The 23,601-nt window shown below is 41.2% G+C and overlaps 1 protein-coding gene across 1 annotated transcript in view; it reads right to left on the bottom strand.

Moving 5' to 3' along the window:
* PCOLCE2 (procollagen C-endopeptidase enhancer 2) overlaps positions 1 to 23,601 on the bottom strand; it is a 70,512-nt gene that overhangs the window by 25,236 nt on the left and 21,675 nt on the right. The window contains exon 3 of the mRNA XM_045870062.3: positions 2,836 to 3,091. Coding sequence (XP_045726018.1) covers positions 2,836 to 3,091 — 256 coding nt within the window. The remainder of the gene's footprint in view (positions 1 to 2,835; positions 3,092 to 23,601) is intronic.

Raw genomic sequence — 23,601 nt, 5'->3', positions numbered from 1 at the left:
GACAAGCATTTTCATTTTTCTTGCACAAATACCCAGAAAAGCAATTCCTGGGCCGAGAATGGATGTAGATGTTTAACTTCAGAAGAAACTACGAAAGATTTTCCTCTCGAGGCTGTAGAATTTTATACCTCTCCAGGTACAAGCACTTTGGTCATAGCACATCCTTGCCATCATTTGATGATGTCAGTTGGTTTAGCCAATCTGGTGGGTTTGTAACGGTATCCCAATGTGGTTTTAGTTTGCATTACCTTGTTAACAAAGGATACTGAGCAGTTTTTCATGTACTTATTAATCATTCATGTATCTTCCTTTGTGAAGTGTCTGTTCAAGTGTTTGCCCATGTTCATATTTATTGGGATCTTTATTAACTTTAATAATGTGTGCATGGTACGTATTTTCCCATCTTTTTACATTCAACCTAGTTTGTATTTCAAGTGCTTTCTTGTGGACAATGTATAGTTAGGCCTTGCTTTGTAAACTGTTCTAATAATCTCTGTTTTCTAACTGGAGTATTTAATCCTTGGCAATCAATGTATTTATTGATATGCTTGGGTTTGGTGCGCCATTGGCTACTTTGCTCTATTTGTCTCACCTTTCTCTTGTTTCATCTGTTTTTCCTTTCCTGCCTTCTTTGGGTTAGTTGAAAAATTTTAGTATTCTGTTTTAACCTTTTGGCTTTTAGCTATAACTCTTGCATTTTTAATGGGTACTCTAGGGATTACAGTGTGCATCTTTAATTTATCACAATCTGCTTAGAGTTACTATTGTATTTCTTCACGTATTGTGTGTGTGTGTGTGTGTGTATGCAACAGTAAAGTTCCATTTACCTCTCCTTAACCTCTACCTCTGTTCTATTATTGTCATATATATTCTATCATACATTCCATATTCCACAATACAGTGTTAAAGGGGTTTTTTTTTGGTCCTGTTTTGAACAGATACATGTAAAGAAATTAAGAACATGAAATAACATATAGTCTTTTATATTTACCATTTCCAGTGGCCTCCAATCCTTCCATTACGTTCGTGTGACCCTGTGGGGCCATCTCCCTTCAACTTGAGGAACTTCCTTTAATATTTCTCGGGATGCAAGAAATGTCTTTCATTCACTTTCATTTCTGAAGACTGGCTATAGAATTCTGGGTTGATAGTTTTACTCCAGCACTTTAAGAATGCTGTTCTTAGATTCTAATTAAAAGAAAGCCATCCTTCACACCATTGTTCCCTTGTACGTGACTTGATTTTCATCCCGTTGATTTTAAGATTTTCTCTTTATATTTAGATTTCTGTGATTTTGATGTTCCTCAGTGTGGCTTTATTTTTATTTATCCTGGTTGGGGTTTGTTCATCTTCTTGGCTCTATAAATTGATGTTCTTCATTGAATCTGGGCAGCTTCAAGCCGTTATTTCTCCAGACATTTTCCCTGCACTACTCTCCGTCTCTTGTGGGATACAAATTACACTCGTGAGACCACTTGATATTGCCTCACTGGTCTCTCAGGCTCTTTTCCTTTCATCTTTTTCCTCCGGGTTCTTCAGATTGGCTCATTTCTATTCGGATCCACCGACTCTTCTGCCATCTCCAATCTGCTTGTAAGCCCACCAGGTATATTATTAAATTTCAGATTCTGTATCTTTCAGTTCTAGAATTACTCTTTTATTCTTTTTTTATAGTTTATAGTTTTATAGTTCTGTTTCTCTTCTGAAATTCTCAACCTGTTTACTTACTATACATCTATTTCTCTTTAAGTCCTTAGACAGTTACAATAGTTGCTTTAAGTGCTTGTCTGCTAACTGCCACATCTGAGTTATCTTGGGATCAGTTTTTATTGACCTTTTTTCTTGAATACAGATACACTTTTCTGGTTTTATCACATGACGATACTGGATATTATGAATGACACATTACAGAGACTCTAGATTCTGTTGTGTTCCATAGAAAAAGGATTTGTGTTCTAGCAGGCATTTCACTTGCCTAGGCTCAATCAAGCTCAAAGTCATCTCCCTGGCCGTGGGCAACAGCTGTAATCTCTGTTCACTTTCATCCCTTCAGCTGCTGCTTTTGTGCCAGGCCAACTAGACTCTCCTCTGCATACGTAGAGTTTGGCTGTCAACCAAAGATCTAGGTGGCTTTTATCTGTATATTTTGTGCCTCAATTCCTCTGTAGCTCCCAGCCAGCATTTCCTCCCAAATGTCTGGCTGCTCTGTCAGCCCCAGATCCTGTCCCCTGACATCTCAAACCAAAATGCTGCACAACAGCTCGAAGCAAGAGCAGATTAGGAAATGCCCGCAAGCAAAAGTCTCCAAATTTAACAGATCTGGCCCACTGCAGTTATCTCTTCAGGGGAGAGGTTTCTACCCATGGGTACTCATATGTACCAACATGAAAACACTCCAACACATAGTTTTAAGTGAAAAAAAAAAAAAAGTTGTGAAACAATGTGAATGTATGATCCCACTTAGATTTTTAAAAAGCTACTGAAGTATATACATATGAGTGTAGATAGAAAGGTATGGGAACCATAAGATGGGACTATAATGGAGTGAAGGGGTATGTGTATATGTGTATGTAAGCTTCGCATTTTTATTCCAGGAATTTCTATATTTGAATTTTGGTAAGAATCACATGGCTTTAAAAAAAAAGAGACTTGTTGGAATGGTCTCTTGGTAGTTAGGTGGCATTTATTAGCTCCGTTTGAGGAGAACTGCTCTTCAACTTTAGGTTAAAGGAGTAAACACATATAAAGTGCCTGGGATAGAGCCTAACACACAGGAGGCATCCAATAACTGTGAGCCTGATTACTGCTGTGACTGCCATTATGTGGAAACGGTACCTCTTTCATTTGGTTCAGCAGCAGAGAACATGGCCATGAAGCCATTCCCAGCTGTGTTGGCATCGGAAATCATCTGCACCATCATCTTGTTACCACTGGACACAAGGGCTCCAGGCCGGAACGTGCCACAGAAGCGCCCGATACGCTGGCCGTTGGCGTGACCACTGTACACATCCACAAAGTCGTAACGGCACAGATTGTCACTCTCGAGGTCTATGAATCGGAAATTCAGAACTACCACTTTGCCCTCGGGAACCTGGAGAGAAAAGCACCAATTGGAAAACCATGTCATGGAAACAGTATCTGAAGTCTTCCCATCGAGCCAATTACTGAAGTGAGCAGATAAAAAGTGTAATACCCAAGATGATGCTTTTCTTCCCTCAAATCTGAACTCAGGAAAGGTTTTCTACCATAATGAATTCCTAATAAAATGGAAGTATTTATTGTCCCACAATTCATGAGGGTACACAATCTTATCCCTAGGGAGTTTATCTCAACAAAGTTGCAAAATGTTGAGTCAGTCTTATTAATTGGTAAATCATTGCTTATAAAGAATACCAGTCCTGACTGGACCTTAGCACACATTTGCAAACTGTAAAACACCACGGCACCCACAGATAGTGCTTGACAAAGAAACATCTGAAATATCATTCTTCACAAATAATACAACAGAATAATCTCAGTATGTAGAATGCTTCTATGAAGTTTCAACTGAAGGGATTGTTTGGCAACTGTGCAGTTAATTTATAGATAATTCAGTTTGGGTCCTGAAAAATCCAGATCAACTATTTATACTGATTAGGCTGAGTAATTACTGAATCATCTCTTCTCAGAGTCACTGAGTTTTTGTTTCCCACGTGAAAACTTTATATACTTATATACTTCAAGGCAACCTTGAAACACAAGGCGCTGATGAAGAAAATGAGTTTTCATTTTCTCATACAACTTTCTTCACCATAATTTCCTCCATATAATTCTTAATGTTTCCTTCCTTGTTCCCTGAACAGGTAGAAGAAATGGCTACAAAAGCATTCAGCAGGATTCTAACAAAAGCCCCATTTCATTTCCAGTTCACACCTTCTTTTAATTTATTCATTCAAGTATTTGGTCATAAAGTCTCGCAATCAGATTCGTTTTACCTTTTCAACTACATGAGATCTCCACTGAATGGCATAAGAATTTCATTTTACAGATGACAAAAAGTCAGTGATTTAAAAGACAAAACAAACCCACAACCACCAACAGTGGTTGGTTTATAGTCATCTTAAGTAATTATCTCATACTCAAGGGTCAACAGATGCTTTAACATAAACATGGCTTTCCACGTTGGTGAGTTCAGGGCCATAAATTTTTTTTTCTGTGATAAGAAGCAGTGTTTCCAGTGCTATTTGCCTTTTTTGTCAAAGACATACACACCCCATGGCAAAAACTGTAGAGCAAGAGTCTCAAAAGGATATTTTGGCTTGGTCATGGCTATATTCTAATTGCTAGGGGCTTAAATAGCGTGAGTATTAGAAGTTCCAAAGCCACAGTCTGTGAAGCTGATAGCAGAAATTGCAATTTAATTTTTAAACATTCTCACTGAGATAGCTCTTGGAGAACTCCTCTGGGCTTTTTTGTTGTATTTATTTTTTTGCATGCAATCTCTAGTTAGCCTGTGATCAGAAAATTACAAAAATGTGATGCCACATCTGTAATCTTAAATATAAGCAGTCTATCAATCACTGAAAAATTTCCAGCCAAAACAAAACACCATTCTGAGCTATATTAATTTAATGTTGATTGTCCTTGCAAGAAGAGTGACTGTGTAAATGTGTAGATAAACTGTGTGGAGGGTAGTTCAAAGCTCTGAGGCTCTTCCACCCACAGAGTAAAAAAGGGAAGAGGTAGAAGGATTCACCCCTGGGGCACTCTGATGTCATCAGGTCTTCCAGATATGGTCAAACCAAGGTAGGGACTGAGTCAGGAAGTAGGATGCAATCAGAAGGGTGTGGTACCCAGAAGCCAAGTGAAAAGAGTGTGTTCAAGGAGGAAGAACTAGTCAGCCGAGTCAGGTGTGGCTGCTGAGCAAAGGAAGATGACTGAGAGCGGGCCACTGGGCTTATCAACCAGAGGTCACTGGTGACTCTGACAAAGCTGTTTTGGTGAGGCAGCAGGGATAAAGCCCGGCAAGAGAAGGATCAAGAGAAAATGGGTGAGAGGAATAGGGACAAGTTTTTCAAGGAGCTTTGCTGGAAAGACGAACAGAGTAATTTGTGGGTAGCTAGAAGAGGGGGTGGGGGTCAAGGCAGGATAATTAAAATGGGCTCTATTAAGGTTCGTTTGCATGCCAATGGGAATAATCCCACAGGGAGGGCAAAATTGATAAAGTAGGAGAGAGGGAGAGATGCTGGAGAATGTCATTGGGTAGGCAAGGGAAGATTTGCTCTAAGGCACAGATGCGGGGCGGGGGGGGGGGGGGGGGGGGGTGTCCAGCCTTAGAAAGGAGTATGGACCATTGTGCCTACTGAGAGGAGGGAAGGCAGGGGCAGGTGGGGTTGTAGTGAGGCTGTGAGAGCAGATGAAATTTTTCTTTTGTGAAAGAGAAAACAAGGTCAGCAGCAGCAAACATGGATGTGAGAGGAGCTATCAGGAGTCTGAGAACAGAGGAGAGGTGTGTAAACGGATTAAGGAAGTATAGCAGGAGTGTCAGGAGTGCTGAGGGCCCACTTGAGGTACATAAACTAAAAGTGGGACCGCTCTGCATGGGGGGAGTGGGCTAAGTTTGCCAAGCAAGGACTATGAAGAGAGAGCCAAGAGAGTTGAGGATGTAGGCAGAGGAGTGACCATAATGATGGACCATGGACTCTAAGCTGGGTAAGGACAGAAATCTCGAATCAGTGGGGTGAGGACAGTAACCTAGACTGTGGGGGAGCCAGGATAATGCAGTGGAAGTGGGTGGCAGAGGAACAATGGAGTCGGGGGGAGCTGCAAGACCCAACAGGATCCTCCATGTAGATACTGAAATTACTATGAATTATGACAAGGATGAGTGTTGAAGACAGTGACAGCAAGCCAGGGGCTAAAATTTACAAGAACTGAGGAAAACTGCCCTGGGGTCTTTCTGCAACAAGATAAGCAAAGAGGGGCAAGGAGGGCAGTCTTGTTTCACTGGTAAGTTCTCAGTTCTTTGGCACTAAGAAAGTTCTGTTGATTCCTTTCTGTGGTCAAGCTGGATACTCATTTCCAATGGGATAAATCGGCATATGTTCAGCACTAGGAACGAGGTTCCATCACTGAAATTTTGAACACCTGTTGATCCCAACAACATCCCCAGGCAAAAACTCTTTGGAAGGAAGGATGCAGAGATCGATACCAGTTGTGGGTCTACCGTAACCAGATACAAATACTATCTTGCACTGAAGGCCAAGAGCAATCTATTGCAGGGGAGATGCATACTGCAGGAAACCCTTTCAAGACAACACAACAGTTGTTATTCATTTTAATGTGAGTAATCAAGATTATCTGGTGCCCTGGGATGTGAACTTTGCTTAGAGTTCCTAGACACTCTCAAGGACTTTGTAAAGCATATTCTCCAAAGGTGACCCCTCCACTTGAAGAATCTACAGTCTTTACTCTCAATTTTTCTTTGTTAAGGATATTAAAAGAAAAAAATATATATATATATATAAAGATAAGAGTAATATAACAAACACCTAGGTACCAGCCATCCAGAATTAATTATTGTTAACATTTTGTCAACACATTTTTAATGTCTCCTTTACTAAAATAAATCATTTTCAAATAAAATGAGGTTTATCGTCCCCATCCCAGGCCCCATTTTCCCCTTTCTCAGAAGCAACCATTGTCATAATTTTAGTGGGTTTCATTCTGTGCCATTCAAAATACTTTTATATAAATGTGTATGTATTCATGCAAAATACACAGTCGTGTTTTTGTGCCTGTTTTAAAAATTAATGAAAATGGCGGGCGCCTGGGTGGCTCAGTTGGTTAAGCGACTGCCTTTGGCTCAGGTCATGATCCTGGAGTCCCGGGATCGAGTCCCGCATCGGGCTCCCTGCTCAGCAGGGAGTCTGCTTCTCCCTCTGACCCTCCCCCCTCTCATGCTCTCTCTATCTCATTCTCTCTCTCAAATAAATAAATAAAATCTTTAAAAAAAAAAATTAATGAAAATGGCATAATGCTGTACATATTCTCCAGCCTGGGCATCCTTGAGTTTTCTGGGTGAGGAAGAAAAGAAGGGGGAGAAATAAAAATAAAAACAAAAACACACAGGGGGCACCTGGATGGCTCATTTGGTTAAGCGGCCAACTCTTGATTTTGGCTCAGGTCATGATATCGGGGTCCTGGGATCGAGCCCTGCATCAGGCTCCACGCTCAGTGCGGAGTCTGCTTAAGGATTCTCTCCCTCTCCCTCTCCCTCTGCCCCTCCCCTTGCTCATGCTCGCAGAAAGAAAGAAAGAAAGAAAGAAAGAAAGAAAGAAAGAAAGAGAGAGAGAGAGAGAGAGAGAGAGAGAGAGAGAGAGAGAAAGAAAGAAAGAAAGAAAGAAAGAAAGAAAGAAAGAAAGAAAGAAAAATCTTAAAAAACAAAACCAAAAACTCATAGGCCCTTCACAAGCTATTCCTTCTGCCTAGAATACTTTCCCACTTCTGCCCCTCTGTTGCTCACATTAAGGGTCTCAGTTTCAAGGTCACCTCTTCTTGGAGGCACTCCCAGACCCCAGCTCCTCCTCCCAAGATGGGCTCTGCCCAGTGAGCATCCTGCCCCTCGGGTCCCTGAGCATGAGTGGCTCAACCCACTTACTCCCTGTCTATCTTCCCTGAAAGATGGAGGTCAAGGAGGCAAGGCTCCCTTCTGCCTTGGTCACTGCTGCATCCCAGCCTCTGGACAGTGCGTGGCCCCAGGCAGAGGGGCATCATGAATATGTGTTAAGTGAAATGAATCTGCCAGGTGCTAAATGGAACACCAGCTTCTTTTGCACAAACCCTGGACAAGGCACCTACTGGGCCCTCCACCTCTCGTGTCCTAATATCTCCTACCCCCATTGGCAGCAGAGTTCCAGAAGGCTGCTCTCCTTCTTGGGTCATTGTTTACAAACAAAAGAAGATGTATATCTTTTGGGAAACCTTCTATTTCAAATCTCCTGTAATGCTAATACTTAATGCAGAAACTCCATTAAGATGCTTTTTTTGGTGGCAATGGACAAAAAGCTGCTGTTTTGTGAGATTATATTGACCAGGGGATTCATTATCTGCCTGTAGAAAAACAATTCTATATTCATGTTTTTTCCTGTCAACAGCTGAGTACTGTGTGGGCCAACGCCTCATGCTGCCACAATGACCTCAGCTCACCCCACAGCCCCTGACATGTCCTTACTGTCACAGCCAAGTCTCTTGATGCCCGTTCCCAAGCTGCTGCCAGAGAACCACCAGGGCAGGTGCGTTTTAAGCTGATGGTTTGCATTTTCAAGATCCTATGAGCACAATGCAAATAGGAGGGCAGCCTCTTTTGTATGGAATCGATTTCTGTAGAAATGGTAACTCTCCTTTGTGTCTGTAGCTTTTCTTCCCCCTAACACACCATTTACTAATTTGAGCAAAAAGATCTGTTTCTGCAGCATGTCTGATTTTTTTTTAAAGCCATCGTTTCAATTTTCTAAGATTGCCCTCCTCCATAAACAGACCTTTGGGATGGCATGCTCTAAAATACAAGGCCGCACGTTGTTCACATAAAGTTCAAGAGGCACAGCAACTTGGTGTCATCTCACATATCCCCCCAAATGTAATGCAGAGAAATTTATGTGCACACTATGCACAAATATTTGGCTCTATTTCAAGAGGGGGATAAATCAGAAGCTTACAAAATCTTATTCATGTATATTCTGTGTATATTTAAATACTTTGTATAGTTAAATATTTGAAGAGGGAATTTTATAAATGTTTGGAAAATAAAACATACATTTTGATTAATGGAAATAACATGTGATGTTTTGAACATTTTGGGGGCTGGGGATTGGTAATTTCACCAAAAAAACCCTTTACACTCTCATGTCTGGAAGAAAGGAGGAAACCCCCACCTCAAGCCCAGCCTGGTGGCACCGGTGGACATTAGGTCACACTCCTCTTGCTGTGAACTGTCCAAAACTTGCCCACTGTGCTTGGAATAAAATCCTCACTCACTGTACACACTTAGCGTATATCATGTGCCAGATATTTTTCTAAGCACTTTACACATGATTTCTTTTAATCCTTTACAGCCACCCTATGAACTTGATATTATTAGCCCATTTTACAGGTGAGAAAACTGAGGCACAGAGAGGTTAAAGCCCTGCATGATATGGCCCCTATCTCTGACCTAATCTTTCCCTCTCATGCAACCATTTGGCTGTTCAAGGATCCCTCCTGTTCAAAGACCCACCTCAGGGGCTTTGCATAGTTTGGTCCCTCTGCTTGGCACAATCTCCTCCCGAATAATCATGTGTCTGCCTCTACGTCATCATTTAGGTCTCAGCTCAAGTGCTGCCTTTCCAAAGAGGCCTATCCTGAGCCCTTCAGTTGCTTTAGATCATGTAGATCACATAACCATGTTATTTCTTTATAGATTATTTGTCATCTGTCTCCCCACCAGAATGTAAGACCCAGGGATCAGAGCTTGTCGACAGCTAGTTCAATGCCTGGCTATTACAGGAGTTCAAAAAGTAGTTATTGAATCAGTAACTGGGATCCTTATAATCTTAATTAAAAAAAATGAGTGCAGGCCACAACCCCTATTACTAGCACATGTATTTATACAACAATGTAAACTCACTTACAGATACAAGGCAGGCAGTGTTAGAGCCCTTACAGGAAGTTAGAAACAGCTCAGAGTGGTTACGGTAACTTACCTAAAGCCACCCAGCACATCAGTGGCAAAGCCCAGCTCTGACTTCCACCCAACTGTGTTTTCCATGGCCTGACCGTGGCAGAGACTGAGGAGATGCTCAGCAATCTTGTTTTCTCTGCCTGGGCACACAGGAAATCAACAGTTCCCAGCCTCCACTGCAATTCGGCTGGGGCCATTGACTGGCCCCCAGTCAACGGCCCGTGGGTACAAGTGATATACACACCTCCAGGCCTGGCCACAGAACGTCTGGTGCAATCCTTCTGCAGTTCTCTTTTCGCTCTAAGGAGGGAATTCAACGGAGGAAAATGGAACGTTCTAGGAGATGGCAGAGCCACAGAGGAGCTAATGCTCAAAGGACGGCTGCCCAGGACAGCCATCCACCTGCAATGGACTGTGAAGGGAGCAAGAAATAGCCATTTGTTGGGTAAGGCCACTGAAACCTGGGGGGTCATTTGTTACAGCTCTGCACTTTGTGTTAATAACCCTGATTAACAAATGGATAGTGACGTTCACCTGCTATCCTTACCCAGCAGCGCCCTGACAGGCAACTGTGGAGACATCTTTGTTCTTTTTGCCGCATATAAATTCTATATGAATCAACGCTGTAATACAGCCATCCAAAGAGCAGATAGTCCCGGGCTGCTTGAACAGCAGGGGAGGCAACAGGCAATTTGGAGCAATCGCAAAAGTGAGTAAAATCAGCTCCACTGAGGTACATCTGTAATTTCAGTGGCCCCTGCAAAAGTGTAACTCATACCTCTGGCACCACTATCATGACCCTCTGAGTCCCTTATGTGTAGCTGGTCAGCTGGGGTGACACGGCGATCAGCAGCCGTGAGTGCTTCTTGAGCTGAGAAAAGACGTGGACCTGTTAGCCAAAGGCTTGGCTGTGAAATGAACAAGAACCTGGGCTTCAGATTATGCCTCTTTTGCAAATGCTCCCTAAGGGTGAAGACGAAAATGTCAGAGGGGAAATCGAGGCTGTGGTGACGCCACCCAGCACCGTTGAGGGTTACTGAACTCAAGTCTGCCAAGAGAAAACACAAGTGGGAAACACTGGAACACCAAAGCAGAACCCAGAGCAACGGGACCCCTGAGATAGTTACAGCCAGGATGGGGGGACAAGCGATTGGGCAAAGAGCTGCGGTTTAGGTCCTGCTTGGGGGAGGAGATAAAGTTTAAATGTAGAGTCCCATAGTCCCGTCCCCACCTTGTCCGTGGGCATACGTTCCGAGAGCCCCATTGGATGCCTGAAACCTCGGATAGTACAGAACCTTTTCTACACTGTTTTTTTCTATACATACATACCTATGATAGAGTTGAATTTATAAAGCAGGCACGATAAGGCATTAACAACAAAAACTCATAATAAAATAGGACAATCATAGTAATAAACTGCAGTAAAAATTAGGTGAACATGGTCTTTCACAAAATATCTCATTGTATTGTATACATCCTTTCCCTTCTGACCATGATGTGAGATGAGAAAATGGCTGCATGAGGAGAGGAAGGGTGGGGGACGACACCGGAGATGCGGCACAGCCCTGGGCTACTGTCGGCTGCCGCTGGGCCATGGCTGACTGTGGGTAACTGCGTGAAGCAAGGCTGCAGGTAAGGGGGCACTACTGTGTTCTCTTCACAGAGGCGCATCTTCCGGTTTTCCTGTGGCTGGTATCACTAGGACCCTACTCCGGATGTAAATGATGACAAATCTGAGCAAGGTATGCATTCATTGTCAACTTCCTTGAAAACTGGACATTCACTACTTGATTTTCATTAAACATCAGCTCTCTAGCTATTTGTCCCCCAAAGGGTTTACTGCAAAATAAAAAAAGCATGACCAAACAATAAAATTTTTAAAAGCACTGCCACACGATAAATATTTATAAAACAAAGAGCTGTAAATTCATACCAAGCAGTAAGTAACAAAACCACAGGAGCAAGAGCAGTCAGACTATTCCACAGCAGGGCAGCTCAGCTTCCATGGCCTAGCATCTACTTCTTGTATAACAAACCTATACCTCCCATGTTGTCCACTGAATCAGCCAACGGGTAGCCTGGCGGTGCGCGGCGTCTCCCTGACCAGCGTGCAAACCACAGCAGCACCAAACACTTGTCGCCCCTCCCCCCAAGACAGGAACCTAGTGGCCGACGCCCAAGCTGTTTCATGTGATTTGTGTGTGTCTTAAATGCTGTCCCTGAAAGGTGTTAATTGTATCAGGCAAAGATGTGAGTTCTCACAGTTGTCTTTCACACTTAACCATGTGTTGAAGAGAGAACTGTGGGCACCGCATATGTGCATGATACACTTCTAGACAAGACCAGAGCAGAAGATGTGAGTTCAAAGTGAGCTCTACCAAGCCCATCCTAGATTATTTTTTTTACTTTTTTAAAATTTTAAATTCAATTAATTAACATATAATGTATTATTAGTTTCAGAGGCAGAAGTGATTCATCAGTCTTACATAATATCCAGTGCTCTCCTTAATGTCCATCACCAATTACCCCATACCCCCACTCCCCTCCACTCCAGCAACCATCAGTTTGATTCCTATGATTAAGAGTCTCTTATGGTTTGTCTCCCTCTCTGATTTCATCCTGTTTTATTTTTTCCTCCCTTTCCCTATGGTCCTCTATTTTGTTTCTTAAATTTCACATATCAATGAGATCATATAATTGTCTTTCTCTGATTACTTATTTTGCATAGCATAATACCCTCTAGTTCCATCCACGTCGTTGCAAATGGCAAGATTTCATTTTTTCAATGGCTGAATAGTATTCCATTGTATATATATACCACATCTTCTTTATCCATTCATCTGTCGATGGACATCTTGGCTCTTTCCACAGTTTGGCTGCTGTGCACATTGCTACTATAAACATCGGGGCGCACGTACCCCTTCAGATCACTACGTTTGTATCTTTGGGGTAAATACCCAGTAGTGCAATTGGTTGTACGGTAGCTCTATTTTCAACTTCTTGAGGAATCTCCATACTGTTTTCCAGAGTGGCTGCACCAGCTTGCATTCCCACCAACAGTGTAAGAGGGTTCCCCTTTCTCCGCATCCCCACCAACATCTGTCATTTCCTGACTTGTTAATTTTAGCCATTCTGACTGGTGTGAGGTGGTATCTCATTGTGGTTTTGATTTGTATTTCCCTGATGCCGAGTGATGAACATTTTTTAATGTATCTGTTGGCCATTTGGATGTCTTCTTTGGAGAAGTATCTGTTCATATCTTCTGCCCATTTCTTGATTGGATTATTTGTTCTTTGGGTGTTGAGTTTGATAAGTTCTTTATAGATTTTGGATACTAGCCCTTTATCTGATATGTCATTTGCAGATTTGGATTTTCCCTCCTTTAAGAATGATTTTTCAATAGTCTCTTATTTGGAAACAGTTTAAAAACTGTTAAGAGAATTTCTTCTTGGTCTTGTTGGAGATAGGAGGTGAATAGATGAAGGATAAGTTCCAGTGGCCACAACTCTTCTTCTTTATCTAGTATCTCATTTATGTAACTCTGGGTACATTCATCCACAAATAGAAATGCCCTCCAAAGAAAGGACAACCTCTCAAAGTGTGGCAACACATATGAGCATATATTTTGTTCAGCTCAAGGCCTGTTACAAACTAACTTTTTAGTGTCAAAAAATAAAATGGTGTAAGGCAAGTACTGAAGATCACATCACAGACATATATTTTTTAAAGCATCATGTTGCAGTGCCCATTTCTTGATTGGATTATTTGTTCTTTGGGTGTTGAGTTTGATAAGTTCTTTATAGATTTTGTATACTAGCCCTTTATCTGATATGTCATTTGCAAATATCTTCTCCCATTCTGTCAGTTGTCTTTTGGTTTTGTCAATGGTTTCCTCTGTTGTGCAAAAAGCTTTTTATCCTGATGAAGTCCCAAGAGTTCATTTTTGCCTTTGCTTCCCTTGCCTTTGGAGACATATCTAGCAAGGAGTTGCTGCCTGTGATCTCCTATAGGATTTTGATGGGTTTATATCTCACATTTAGGTCTTTCATCCATTTTGAGTCTATTTTTGTGTATGGTGTAAGGAAATGGTCCAGTTTCACTCTTCTGCATGTGGCTGTCCAATTTTCCCAACACCATTTGTTGAAGAGACTGTCTTTTTTCCATTGGATATTCTTTCTTGCTTTGTCGAAGATGAGTTGACCATAGAGTTGAGGTACCATTTCTGGGTTCTCTATTCTGTTCCATTGATCTATGTGCCTGTTTTTGTGCCAGTACCATACTGTCTTGATGACTACAGCTTTGTAATAGAGCTTGAAGTCTGGGACTGTGATGTCACCAGCTTTGGTTTTCATTTTCAACATTCCTTTGGTTATTCGGGATCTTTTCTCGTTCCATACAAATTTTAGGATTATTTGTTCCAGTTCTGTGAAAAAAGTTGATGGTATTTTGATAGGGATTGCACTGAATGTACAGATTGCTCTAGGTAGCATAGACATTTTAACAATATTTGTTCTTCCAATCCATGAGCATGGAACGTTTTTCCATTTTTTTGTGTGTCTTCCTCGATTTCTTTCATGTGTATTCTTTAGTTTTCTGAGTACAGATCCTTTGCCTCTTTGGTTAGGTCTATTCCTAGAGATCTTATGGTTTTGGGTGCAGTTGGATATGGGATCAACGCCTTAATTTCCTTCTGTCTCATTGTTAGTGTATAGAAATGCAAGTGATTTTTGTGCATTGATGTCTATCTTACCATGTTGCTGAATTCCTGTATGAGTTCTAGCAATTTTGGGGTGGTCTACTGGGTTTTCCACACAGAGGATCAGGTCATCTGCAAAGAGTGAAAGATTGACTTCTTTGCCGATTCAGATGCCTTTTATTTCTTTTTGTTGTCTGGTTGCTGAGGCTAGGACTTCTAGTACTATGTTGAACAACCGTAGTGATAGTAGACATCCCTGTCATGTTCTTGACCTTAGGGGAAAAGCTCTCAGTTTTTCCTCATTAAGAATGGTATTGGGGGCGCCTGGGTGGCTCAGTTGGTTAAGCGACTGCCTTCGGCTCAGGTCATGATCCTGGAGTCCCTGGATCAAGTCCCGCATCGGGCTCCCTGCTCAGCAGGGAGTCTGCTTCTCCCTCTGACCCTCCCCCCTCTCATGTGCTCTCTCTCATTCTCTCTCTCTCAAATAAATAAAATCTTTAAAAAAAAAAAAGAATGATATTGGCTGTGGGCTTTTTGTATATGGCTTTTATGTTATTGAGGTATGTACCCTCTATCCCTACATTATGAAGAGTTTTAATCAAGAACAGATGCTGTACTTTGTCAAATGCTTTTTCTGCACCTATTGAGAGGATCGTATGATTCTTGTCCTTTCTTTTAATGTAGTGTATCACGTTGATTGATTTGCAGATGTTGAACCACCTTGCAGCCCAGGAAAAAAAATCCCATTTGGTTGTGGTGAATAATCCATTTAATGTACCGTTGGTTCTTATTGGGTAGTACCTTGGTGAGAATTTTTGCATCCATGTTCATCAGGGATATTGGTCTGTAACTCTCCTTTTTGGTAGGATCTTTGTCTGGTTTTGGGATCAAGGTAATGCTGGCCTCATAAAATGAGTTTGGAAGTTTTCCTTCCATTTCGATTTTTTGAAGCAGCTTCAGAAGACTAGGTATTAATTCTTTTTTTTTTTTACAACTGTATTTGAGAGAAAGAGAGAGAGAATGTGTGCACAAGTGGGGAAAGGGGCAGAGGGACAAGCAGACTCCCCACTGAGCAGGGAGCCCAATGCAGGGTTCGATCCCAGGACCCCGAGATCCTGACCTGAGCTGAAGGCAGACACTTAACCGACTGAGCCACCCAGGTGCCCTGGCATTAATTCTTCTTTAAATGTTTGGTAGAATTCCCCTGGGAAGCCATCAAGCCTTGGACTCCTGTTTGTTGGAAAATTTTTTATTACTGCTTCGATTTACTTGCTGGTTATGTGTCTGTTCAGGTTTTCTATTTCTTCCTGTCTCAGTTTTGGTAGTTTATATGTCTCTAGGAATGCATCCATTTCCTCCAGATTGCCTAATCTGGTGGTACATAGTTGCTCATAATATGTTCTTATAATTCTTTGTATTTCTTTGGTGTTGGTTGTGATCTCTTTCATTCATGGTTTTATTTGGGTCCTTTCTCTCTCTCTCTCTCTTTTTTTTTTTTTTTGATAAGTCTGGCCAGGGGTTTATCAATCCTATTAATTCTTTCAAAGAACCAGCTTCTAGTTTCATTGATCTGTTCTACTGTTCTTTTGGTTTCTGTTTCATTGATTTCTGCTCTAATCTTTACTATTTCTCTTCTCCTGCTGGGTTTAGGCTTTATTTGCTGTTCTTTCTCCAGTTCCTTTAGATGTATAAGGTTAGGTTGTGTATTTGAGATCTTTCCTGTTTCTTGAGAAAGGCTTGTATTGCTATATACTTCCCTCTTAGGACTGCCTTTGCTGCATCTCAAAGGTTTTGAACACTTGTGTTTTCATTTTCATTTGTTTCCATGAATTTTTAAAATTCTTCTTTAATTTCCTGGTTGACCCATTCATTCTTTAGTAGGATGCTCTTTAACCTCCATATATTTGAGTTCTTTCCAGATTTCCTCTTGTGACTGAGTTCAAGTTTCAAAGCAATGTGGTCTGAAAATATGCAGGGAATGATCCCAATCTTCTGGTACTGGTTGAGACCTGATTTGTGACCCAGGATTTTTGATCTATTCTGGAGAATGTTCCATGTGCACTAGAGAAGAATGTGGATTCTGTTGCTTTAGGATGGAATGCTCTGTATATATCTGTGAAGTCCATCTGGTCCAGTGTGTCATTCAAAGCCCTTGCTTCCTTGTTGATCTTCTGCTTAGATGATCTGTCCATTGCAGTGAGTGGGCTGTTAAAGTCCTCTACTATTATTATATTATTATCAATGTGTTTCTTTAATTTTGTTATTAATTGGTTTATATAATTGTCTGCTCTCATGTTGGGGGCATAAATATTTACAATCGTTAGATCTTCTTGTTGGATAGAACCTTTAATTAAGATATAGTGTCCTTCCTCATCTCTTATTACAGTCTTTGGTTTAAAATCTAATTCATCTGAGGGGCTCCTGGGTGTATCAGTCATTAAGTGTCTGCCTTCAGCTCGGGCCATGATCGCAGGATCCTGGGATTGAGTCCCACCTCAGGCTCCCTGTTCAGCGGGAGGCCTGCTTCTCCCTCTCCCACTCCCCCTGCTTGTGTTCCCTCTCTCACTGTCTCTTTCTCTGTCAAATAAATAAATAAATAAATCTTAAAAAAAAAAGATAAAAAGTAAAATCTAATTCATCTGATATAAGGTTTCCTACCCTACCTTTCTTTTGATGGCCATTAGCATGGTAAATGGTTTTCCACCCCCTCACTTTCAATCTGGAGGTGTCTTTGGGTCTAAAATGAGTTTCTTGCAGACAGCATATTGATGGATCTTGCTTTTTTATCCAATCTGATATCCTGTGTGTTTTGATTGGTGCACTTAGCACATTTACATTCAGGGTAACTATTGAAAGATACGAATTTATAGATGAGGCTGACTTGGTGCTGGCAAAAGAGGAAATATGAAGCGTCTGCAACTGTAATTGCCTTTTATGAAGAGACACTAGCTTGGTATTCTTGTCCAGAAGATGAAGCTCAGTAATTGTTTGCATTGCTTTTCATATGTATTTATATATATGTTAAAAAAGAAAAAGAAAAAAGAAAAATATGAATTTAAATTGTGCCACTGTATTACCTGTAACATCACTGTTTCTGTATATTGTCTCTGTTCCTTTCTGGTCTATGTTACTTTTAGGCTCTCTCTTTGCTTAAAGGATCCCCTTTAATATTTCATGCAGGGCTGGTTTAGTGATCACAAATTCTTTTAGTTTCTGTTTATCCTGGAAGCTTTTGATCTCTCCTCCTATTTTGAATGGCATCCTTGCTGGATAAAGTATTCTTGGCTGCATATTTTTCTCATTTAACACCCTGAATATATCATGCCAGTCCTTTCTGGCCTGCCAGGTCTCTGTGGATAGGTCTGCTGCCAATCTAATGTTTCTACCCTTGTAGGTTACAGACCTCTTGCCCGAGAACAGGTAGGACTGTTCTGTTCTGATTTATCTGTGTCTGAGTAACTGAACCCACTCGCAGCCGGGGGACAGGATGGAGATGGGGAAAAGTTTTCTATCTTAATTTCATATATTTTAGTCTCAGATCTGTGAATAGTTTGAGGATTTTCTAGGCCATTAATTTCTTCTACAAATCATCAAGTATTCATTAAATACCAGTTGCTGGCACAGCAACATACATCCAGCTAGGACAAAACATAAATTCCAAAAGTCCATGTGACCCAAAACATGGCAGTGAGTGTCTCTCTGGGACAAGCTGGAGCTCCACAAGGACATGTGAGACACTGCACCAGAAGTCTGTAAAAACACCTATCCCAAGCAGTCAGCTTTGTTCTCTCTCAATCGGTGCATATAGGCTTATAATTTCTTAAAAGTAAGGATATCCATTTCTTTTTTTCTTAGCTGTGTTTCATGATAGAAGACTGCAGATAGGTCACAGAAATTAAATCTAGCCTATTTCTTCACACTTTCAAAAAATGGAACAAAGGACTTACGTCATTTTAGAACGTTCTTTCAACTTTCCAGAAGATGTCAACGTGAGTTGATCCAGAACAAGATAAACATGATTGGTGGAGATTCTTGAAGAAAAAGCATCCTTACCCCAAGCCACTGGTATGTGTTGTCTGACAGCTAGGCTTAAGGATAACAGACATAAAAGCCAGGGGAGCCCTTTGCTAGCTGGGGCCTTTTTGTCATATAGCACCCATGTTTTCTTCTTAATGACATAGGAGTGTTATTTTTTTTTTTGAAAAGCTTTTATAGGCTGGAACTGATTTCTATGCAATGCCCAAAGGAAAACTCTGAAATGACATTTTCAAGAAAATACTTTTGTAATCTGTAATTTCATCTGAGAAATCTGTAATGGATCAGGAACACAAAATTATACTGTTTTATTAGGAATGAAACAGAAAGCTCTTTCCTTCTGGGATGAGAAGAATCACAGTAAAGTAATCAACACATTTAAAACAAAATAGATGCAAATGCAAGCAGCCAATGTTCTCCTGAATGAGTAAGAGACAAGGGTTTACACAGTAGCATTAGGCTGCTACAAGCTAGAACTAAAATTGTTTTTAAACCCAATGTCTATAATCTAAAATAGCACTACAAGATTTTAATGAAAAATGAATCCTCACCCCTCTTCCCATCCCTGATTCCCCCTCCTCAGAGGCAACCAATTTTAACTCTTTCAATTATTTTGTCTGGCATCCACCTCCTTGCTTAATAACATGCTTGTGGGGTGCCTGGGTGGCTCAGTTGGTTAAGCAACTGCCTTCGGCTCAGGTCATGATCCTGGAGTCCCGGGATCGAGTCCCGCATCAGGCTCCCTGCTCAGCGGGGAGTCTGCTTCTCCCTCTGACCCTCCCCCCCTCATGCTCTCTCTCTCTCAAATAAATAAATAAAATCTTTAAAAAAATAAAAATAAAAAAATAAAAAAAATAACATGCTTGTGCTGTTATTTCTTGATTTATCCTTTTTAAACATTATCTCTTTGCTTCCTCTTATTACCCGATTCCTCCATCAAAATTCTGGTTAAATCAATAGTCAGGATTTCCTTTACTTTTCCTACAATTTTTTGTTTTTCCTAAGGCTAATAGTTGCCTTGTTCTTTATGTTTCCTTAGTTTTCTATGTACCTATTACAAAAACCCCTCTAAATAATGGCCAGGGATTGGTATCTTATCAGTCCCATTTTCTTCCTAGAGTCCTCCATCCGCCTACCCTCTCTCTGTCCAGTCTTGCCTGTCTGCTCTCACGGCCTGCTACACAGCTAAGAGGCTGGCACTTGACTTCATTCAACTCAGGAAATCCCCATAGGGCTCCTATGTCTTTTTTTTTGCTTGCTTTATTCTCTCATTTTGCTGGAGCTCATCCTCTTATAGTTTTTGTACAAAGGGTGACTAGGGAGAAAAAGTTCAAGATCTTATATTTCTAAAAACACCTTTAGTCTGTACTCACATTTGTCCACCAGTTTGGTCAGGTATAGAATTGTAGCTTTAAAGTAATTTTCATCAGAATTTTTAGGGCATCATTCTACTGCCTTCTAGCTTCCAACATGCTGATGTTGTTCTTTCCCCTTTCTCTGTGATTTTCTCCTCCTCTAGAAGCTTGTAGGACTTTCTCATCTAAGTTGAACAAAAATGTGCCTTGGTGTTTATCTTTTTCCATTCACTGTGCTGAGTATTATCTCTTTGATTATTCCCTCCCCTTCATATTCTCTGTTCTCTTTTCCTAGAACTCTCATTAGTCAGATTGGGGCTTCCTGAATAGATCCTCAAATTTTCTTTTTTTAAGATTTTATTTATTTATTTATTTATTTGAGAGAGATCTTGAGAGGAAGAGCACTTGCATGCGCACGCACACAAGCAGGGGGAGGGAAAGAGGGGGAGGGAGAGGGACAAGCAGACTCCGGAGCCCCACGTGGGGCTGATCTCTAGACCCTGAGATCATGATCTGAGCTGAAATCAAAAGCCAGACACTTAACCGACTGAGCCACCCAGGTGCTCCCCCTCTAATTTTCTTATCTTTCCTCTATAATAGTTCATGTCTTCTTTTGTTCTACTTTCTGAGGTGTTTTCTTCAAGTTTATCTTCCAGTACTTTTATAAATTTTTTTCATTTCCACTATCAAGTTATTAATTTCTAATTGTGTTTTTCTTGTTTCTTTTTTTATTCCTTCAAATTTTAATTTAATTCTAGTTAGTTAACATACAGTGCAATATTGGTTTCAGGAGTAGAATTCAGTGATTCATCACTTACATACAGCACCCAGTGCTCTTCCTAACAAGTGCTCTCTTTAATACCCAATCCCCATCTAGCCCATCCCCCACCCACCTTCCTCCATCACCCTGTTCTTCATAGTTAAGTCTCTCATGATTTGTTTCCCCCTCTTTTTTTTCCCCTCCCAAATGTTCATCTGTTTTGTTTCTTAAATTCCACATGAGTGAAATCATATTTGTCTTTTCTCTGACTGACTTATTTCACTTAGAATAATACACTCTAGCTCCATCTACATGGTTGCAAATGGCAGGATTCCATTCTTTTTATGGCTGAGTAATACTCATATCTTCTTAAGTAATACACTGAATAATACACCACATCTTTTTTTTTTTTAAAGATTTTATTTATTTATTTGAGACAGAGAGAATGAGAGAGAGAGAGAGAGCACATAAGAGGGGGGAGGGTCAGAGGGAGAAGCAGGCTCCCCGCCGAGCAGGGAGCCCGATGCGGGACTTGATCCCGGGACTCCGGGATCATGACCTGAGCCGAAGGCAGTCGCTCAACCAACTGAGCCACCCAGGCGCCCCACATCTTCTTTATCTATTCATCAGCTGATGGACATTTGGGGTCTCTCCCTAGTTTGGCTATTAATAGTTGATAATGTGTTTGTTTGTTTGTTTTTTGGCATTCTCTTTATTTTACATGCCCTATACCTCTTCTGAGCTCTCAAAGGATAATAATATTTTGGAATTTTCTTCTGCCCTCTGTATTGTCTCTGTTTCCTTGTTTTTTGTTTTTTTCCTGTTTGGGGCTCCACCTCCTCATGTAAGAGGCTTTCCTCAAATGTCCAGTAACCCTTGACTATTCATATTCAGAGCTGAGGTGAGGCTGACTGAAAGCTCTATGACAGGGCTTGCCACTGTAATGTGATTGGGGATAGGCCGGCTTTTCCCCTGTCTCCCAATTGCCATTATTTGGAGGTCCTATCTCTAGGGCTGTTGGTTTTCTCAAAAATCCTTCAATACCTTGCCCGAAGGTTAAAACCTTGCTGCAGTTTTCTTGGGAGGAGCAGAAAGTGAGGAGGTTGGGAGGGCCTCACCGTTCAGGATGTAGACTCAATTTCATTACCTGTTTTCACTGCCACACCTCGGCCCGACCCCATCTGCTGGCTTTACAGTTCCCAAGTCTGGAGCCCCTCTGGTTCCCCGAGAACAAGCCCAGCCATGATGGGAAGGGAGACGGCCCCCTTGCTGCCTGGAGTAGAGGAGGGAACCTGAAAGGCTAATTGCTCTTAAAAGGTTTCTAATCATAACTCCAACCCCACCTGCTCTGCTGCCTTCCAGGAAATCTGGTGCCTCCAATTTCTGAGCCTTGCAGGGATTCTGGGGCACGAATGAGCCTGCTTCTCATTGGTACAGCCCCTCCCCCCTGGCAGACACTGCTTTTCATTCTCTCTCCTTTGCTAACTCAGTTACCACTGACCATCTGCTTTCTTATCTTCTGAAATTTTGTTGGTATCGCTCATCTACTATTAATTCCATTCCAGTCCCCTGTCTTTGTGGGTTTAAACTTTTTCATTTCCTTACTGTAATTTTTGTGGGATTTTGAGAAAGGGCAGAAATAAATACATGTGGGGTGCCTGGGTGGCTCAGTCATTAAGTGTTTGCCTTAGGCTAGGGGCATGGTCCCGGGGTCCTGGGATCGAGCCCCGCACTGGACTCCCTGCCCAGCAGGGAGCCTGCTTCTCCTTCTCCCACTCCCCCTGCTTGTATTCCCTCTTTCGCTGTTTCTGTCAAATAAATAAATAAAATCTTTAAATAAAAAAAAAAAAGAAACACGTGTGTTTAACCCACCATGCTTAACCAGAAGTCACTAAAGTGATTTTTATTAAGAAGTAATAAGAATGATGTAACATGGGACACCTGGGTGGCTCAGTAGGTTAGGCGTCTGCCCTCAGCTCAGGTCAGGATCCCGGGGTCCTGGGATGGAGTCCCACATCGGGCTCCCTGCTCAGTGGGGAGCCTGCTTCTCCCTCTCCCTCTGTCGCTCCCTCTGCCTGTGCTTTCCCTCGCTCTCTCTCCTGCTGTCAAATAAATTAATAAAATGTTTTAAAAAATGATGTAAGACTATATTCTTAGGTTATTTATAAGAGTATATAAGGTATAACATTATAAAATTATATATGAGCATATTTAAAAAATAAAAGCCAGATTCTATTAAGCATCTGTAAACACCAACAATTATGCCAGATGCCAGAGGATACAAAAGAACTGCAAGACAGCTATATTACCATTTTTAATGACCTTATGCTATTCTAATGTACACCTGTACCATAATTTATAGGAACAATCACATCTTTTTCTACATTTAGTATGTTTCTAACTTTTCATTAATATAAATAATGCTGCTATGAACACAATTATATAAACCGTCCTCTGTTTAAGGGAATATTTCTGTGGAATAAATTCCTAGAAATGGATTTGCTAAGTCAAGGAATATAGGCATTTTAGATTAAAACAGCATACTCTCAAGAAAAGCTGAATTAATTCACATTGCCATTTTTTACACCCTCAACTACATGGACGCTGTCAATAGTGATTAATCAGGTAGGCAAAAAAAAAATGAGATCTCATTGTTTTAATTTCACAGTGGGCATTTGCAAGGGGAAGTCGGGTTCACTTAAGTGCTGGAGATGGGACGAGTGGTAGCCGGTAAGAGAAGCCTCGTCGACACCGACCTCAAGGTTTCAAGCCCCACAGGCACCACCCACACTAGGAAGGCAGTGAGGAGAGAGAGGTTTCATGTTGTTTTATTTTAGAGAAAGGTACTGTGGAAGGACAGAGGGTGTAATAAGTTTGGTTTTGAATAGATCAAGTTTAAGATATTAGAGGTACGTATTTCAGTAACAAAAGGCAGTTAGAATGATGGTTTGAGGAAGGAAGATTTTAAAAGGTGTAGGTCTGTCAGCAAAGAGGACATGGAAAAACTTTTACAAGAGAAAACAGTCTGAGGCCACAGAAGACTCTTACCATAGCCAGA

Source organism: Mirounga angustirostris, unplaced genomic scaffold (assembly GCF_029215605.1).
Source record: "Mirounga angustirostris isolate CCGP_5_RB_7025 unplaced genomic scaffold, mMirAng1.0.hap1 SCAF_1, whole genome shotgun sequence".
Taxonomy (NCBI): domain Eukaryota; kingdom Metazoa; phylum Chordata; class Mammalia; order Carnivora; family Phocidae; genus Mirounga; species Mirounga angustirostris.
The sequence above is the reverse complement of the archived record's forward strand: the minus strand, read 5'-3'. Positions and strand labels throughout refer to the sequence as shown.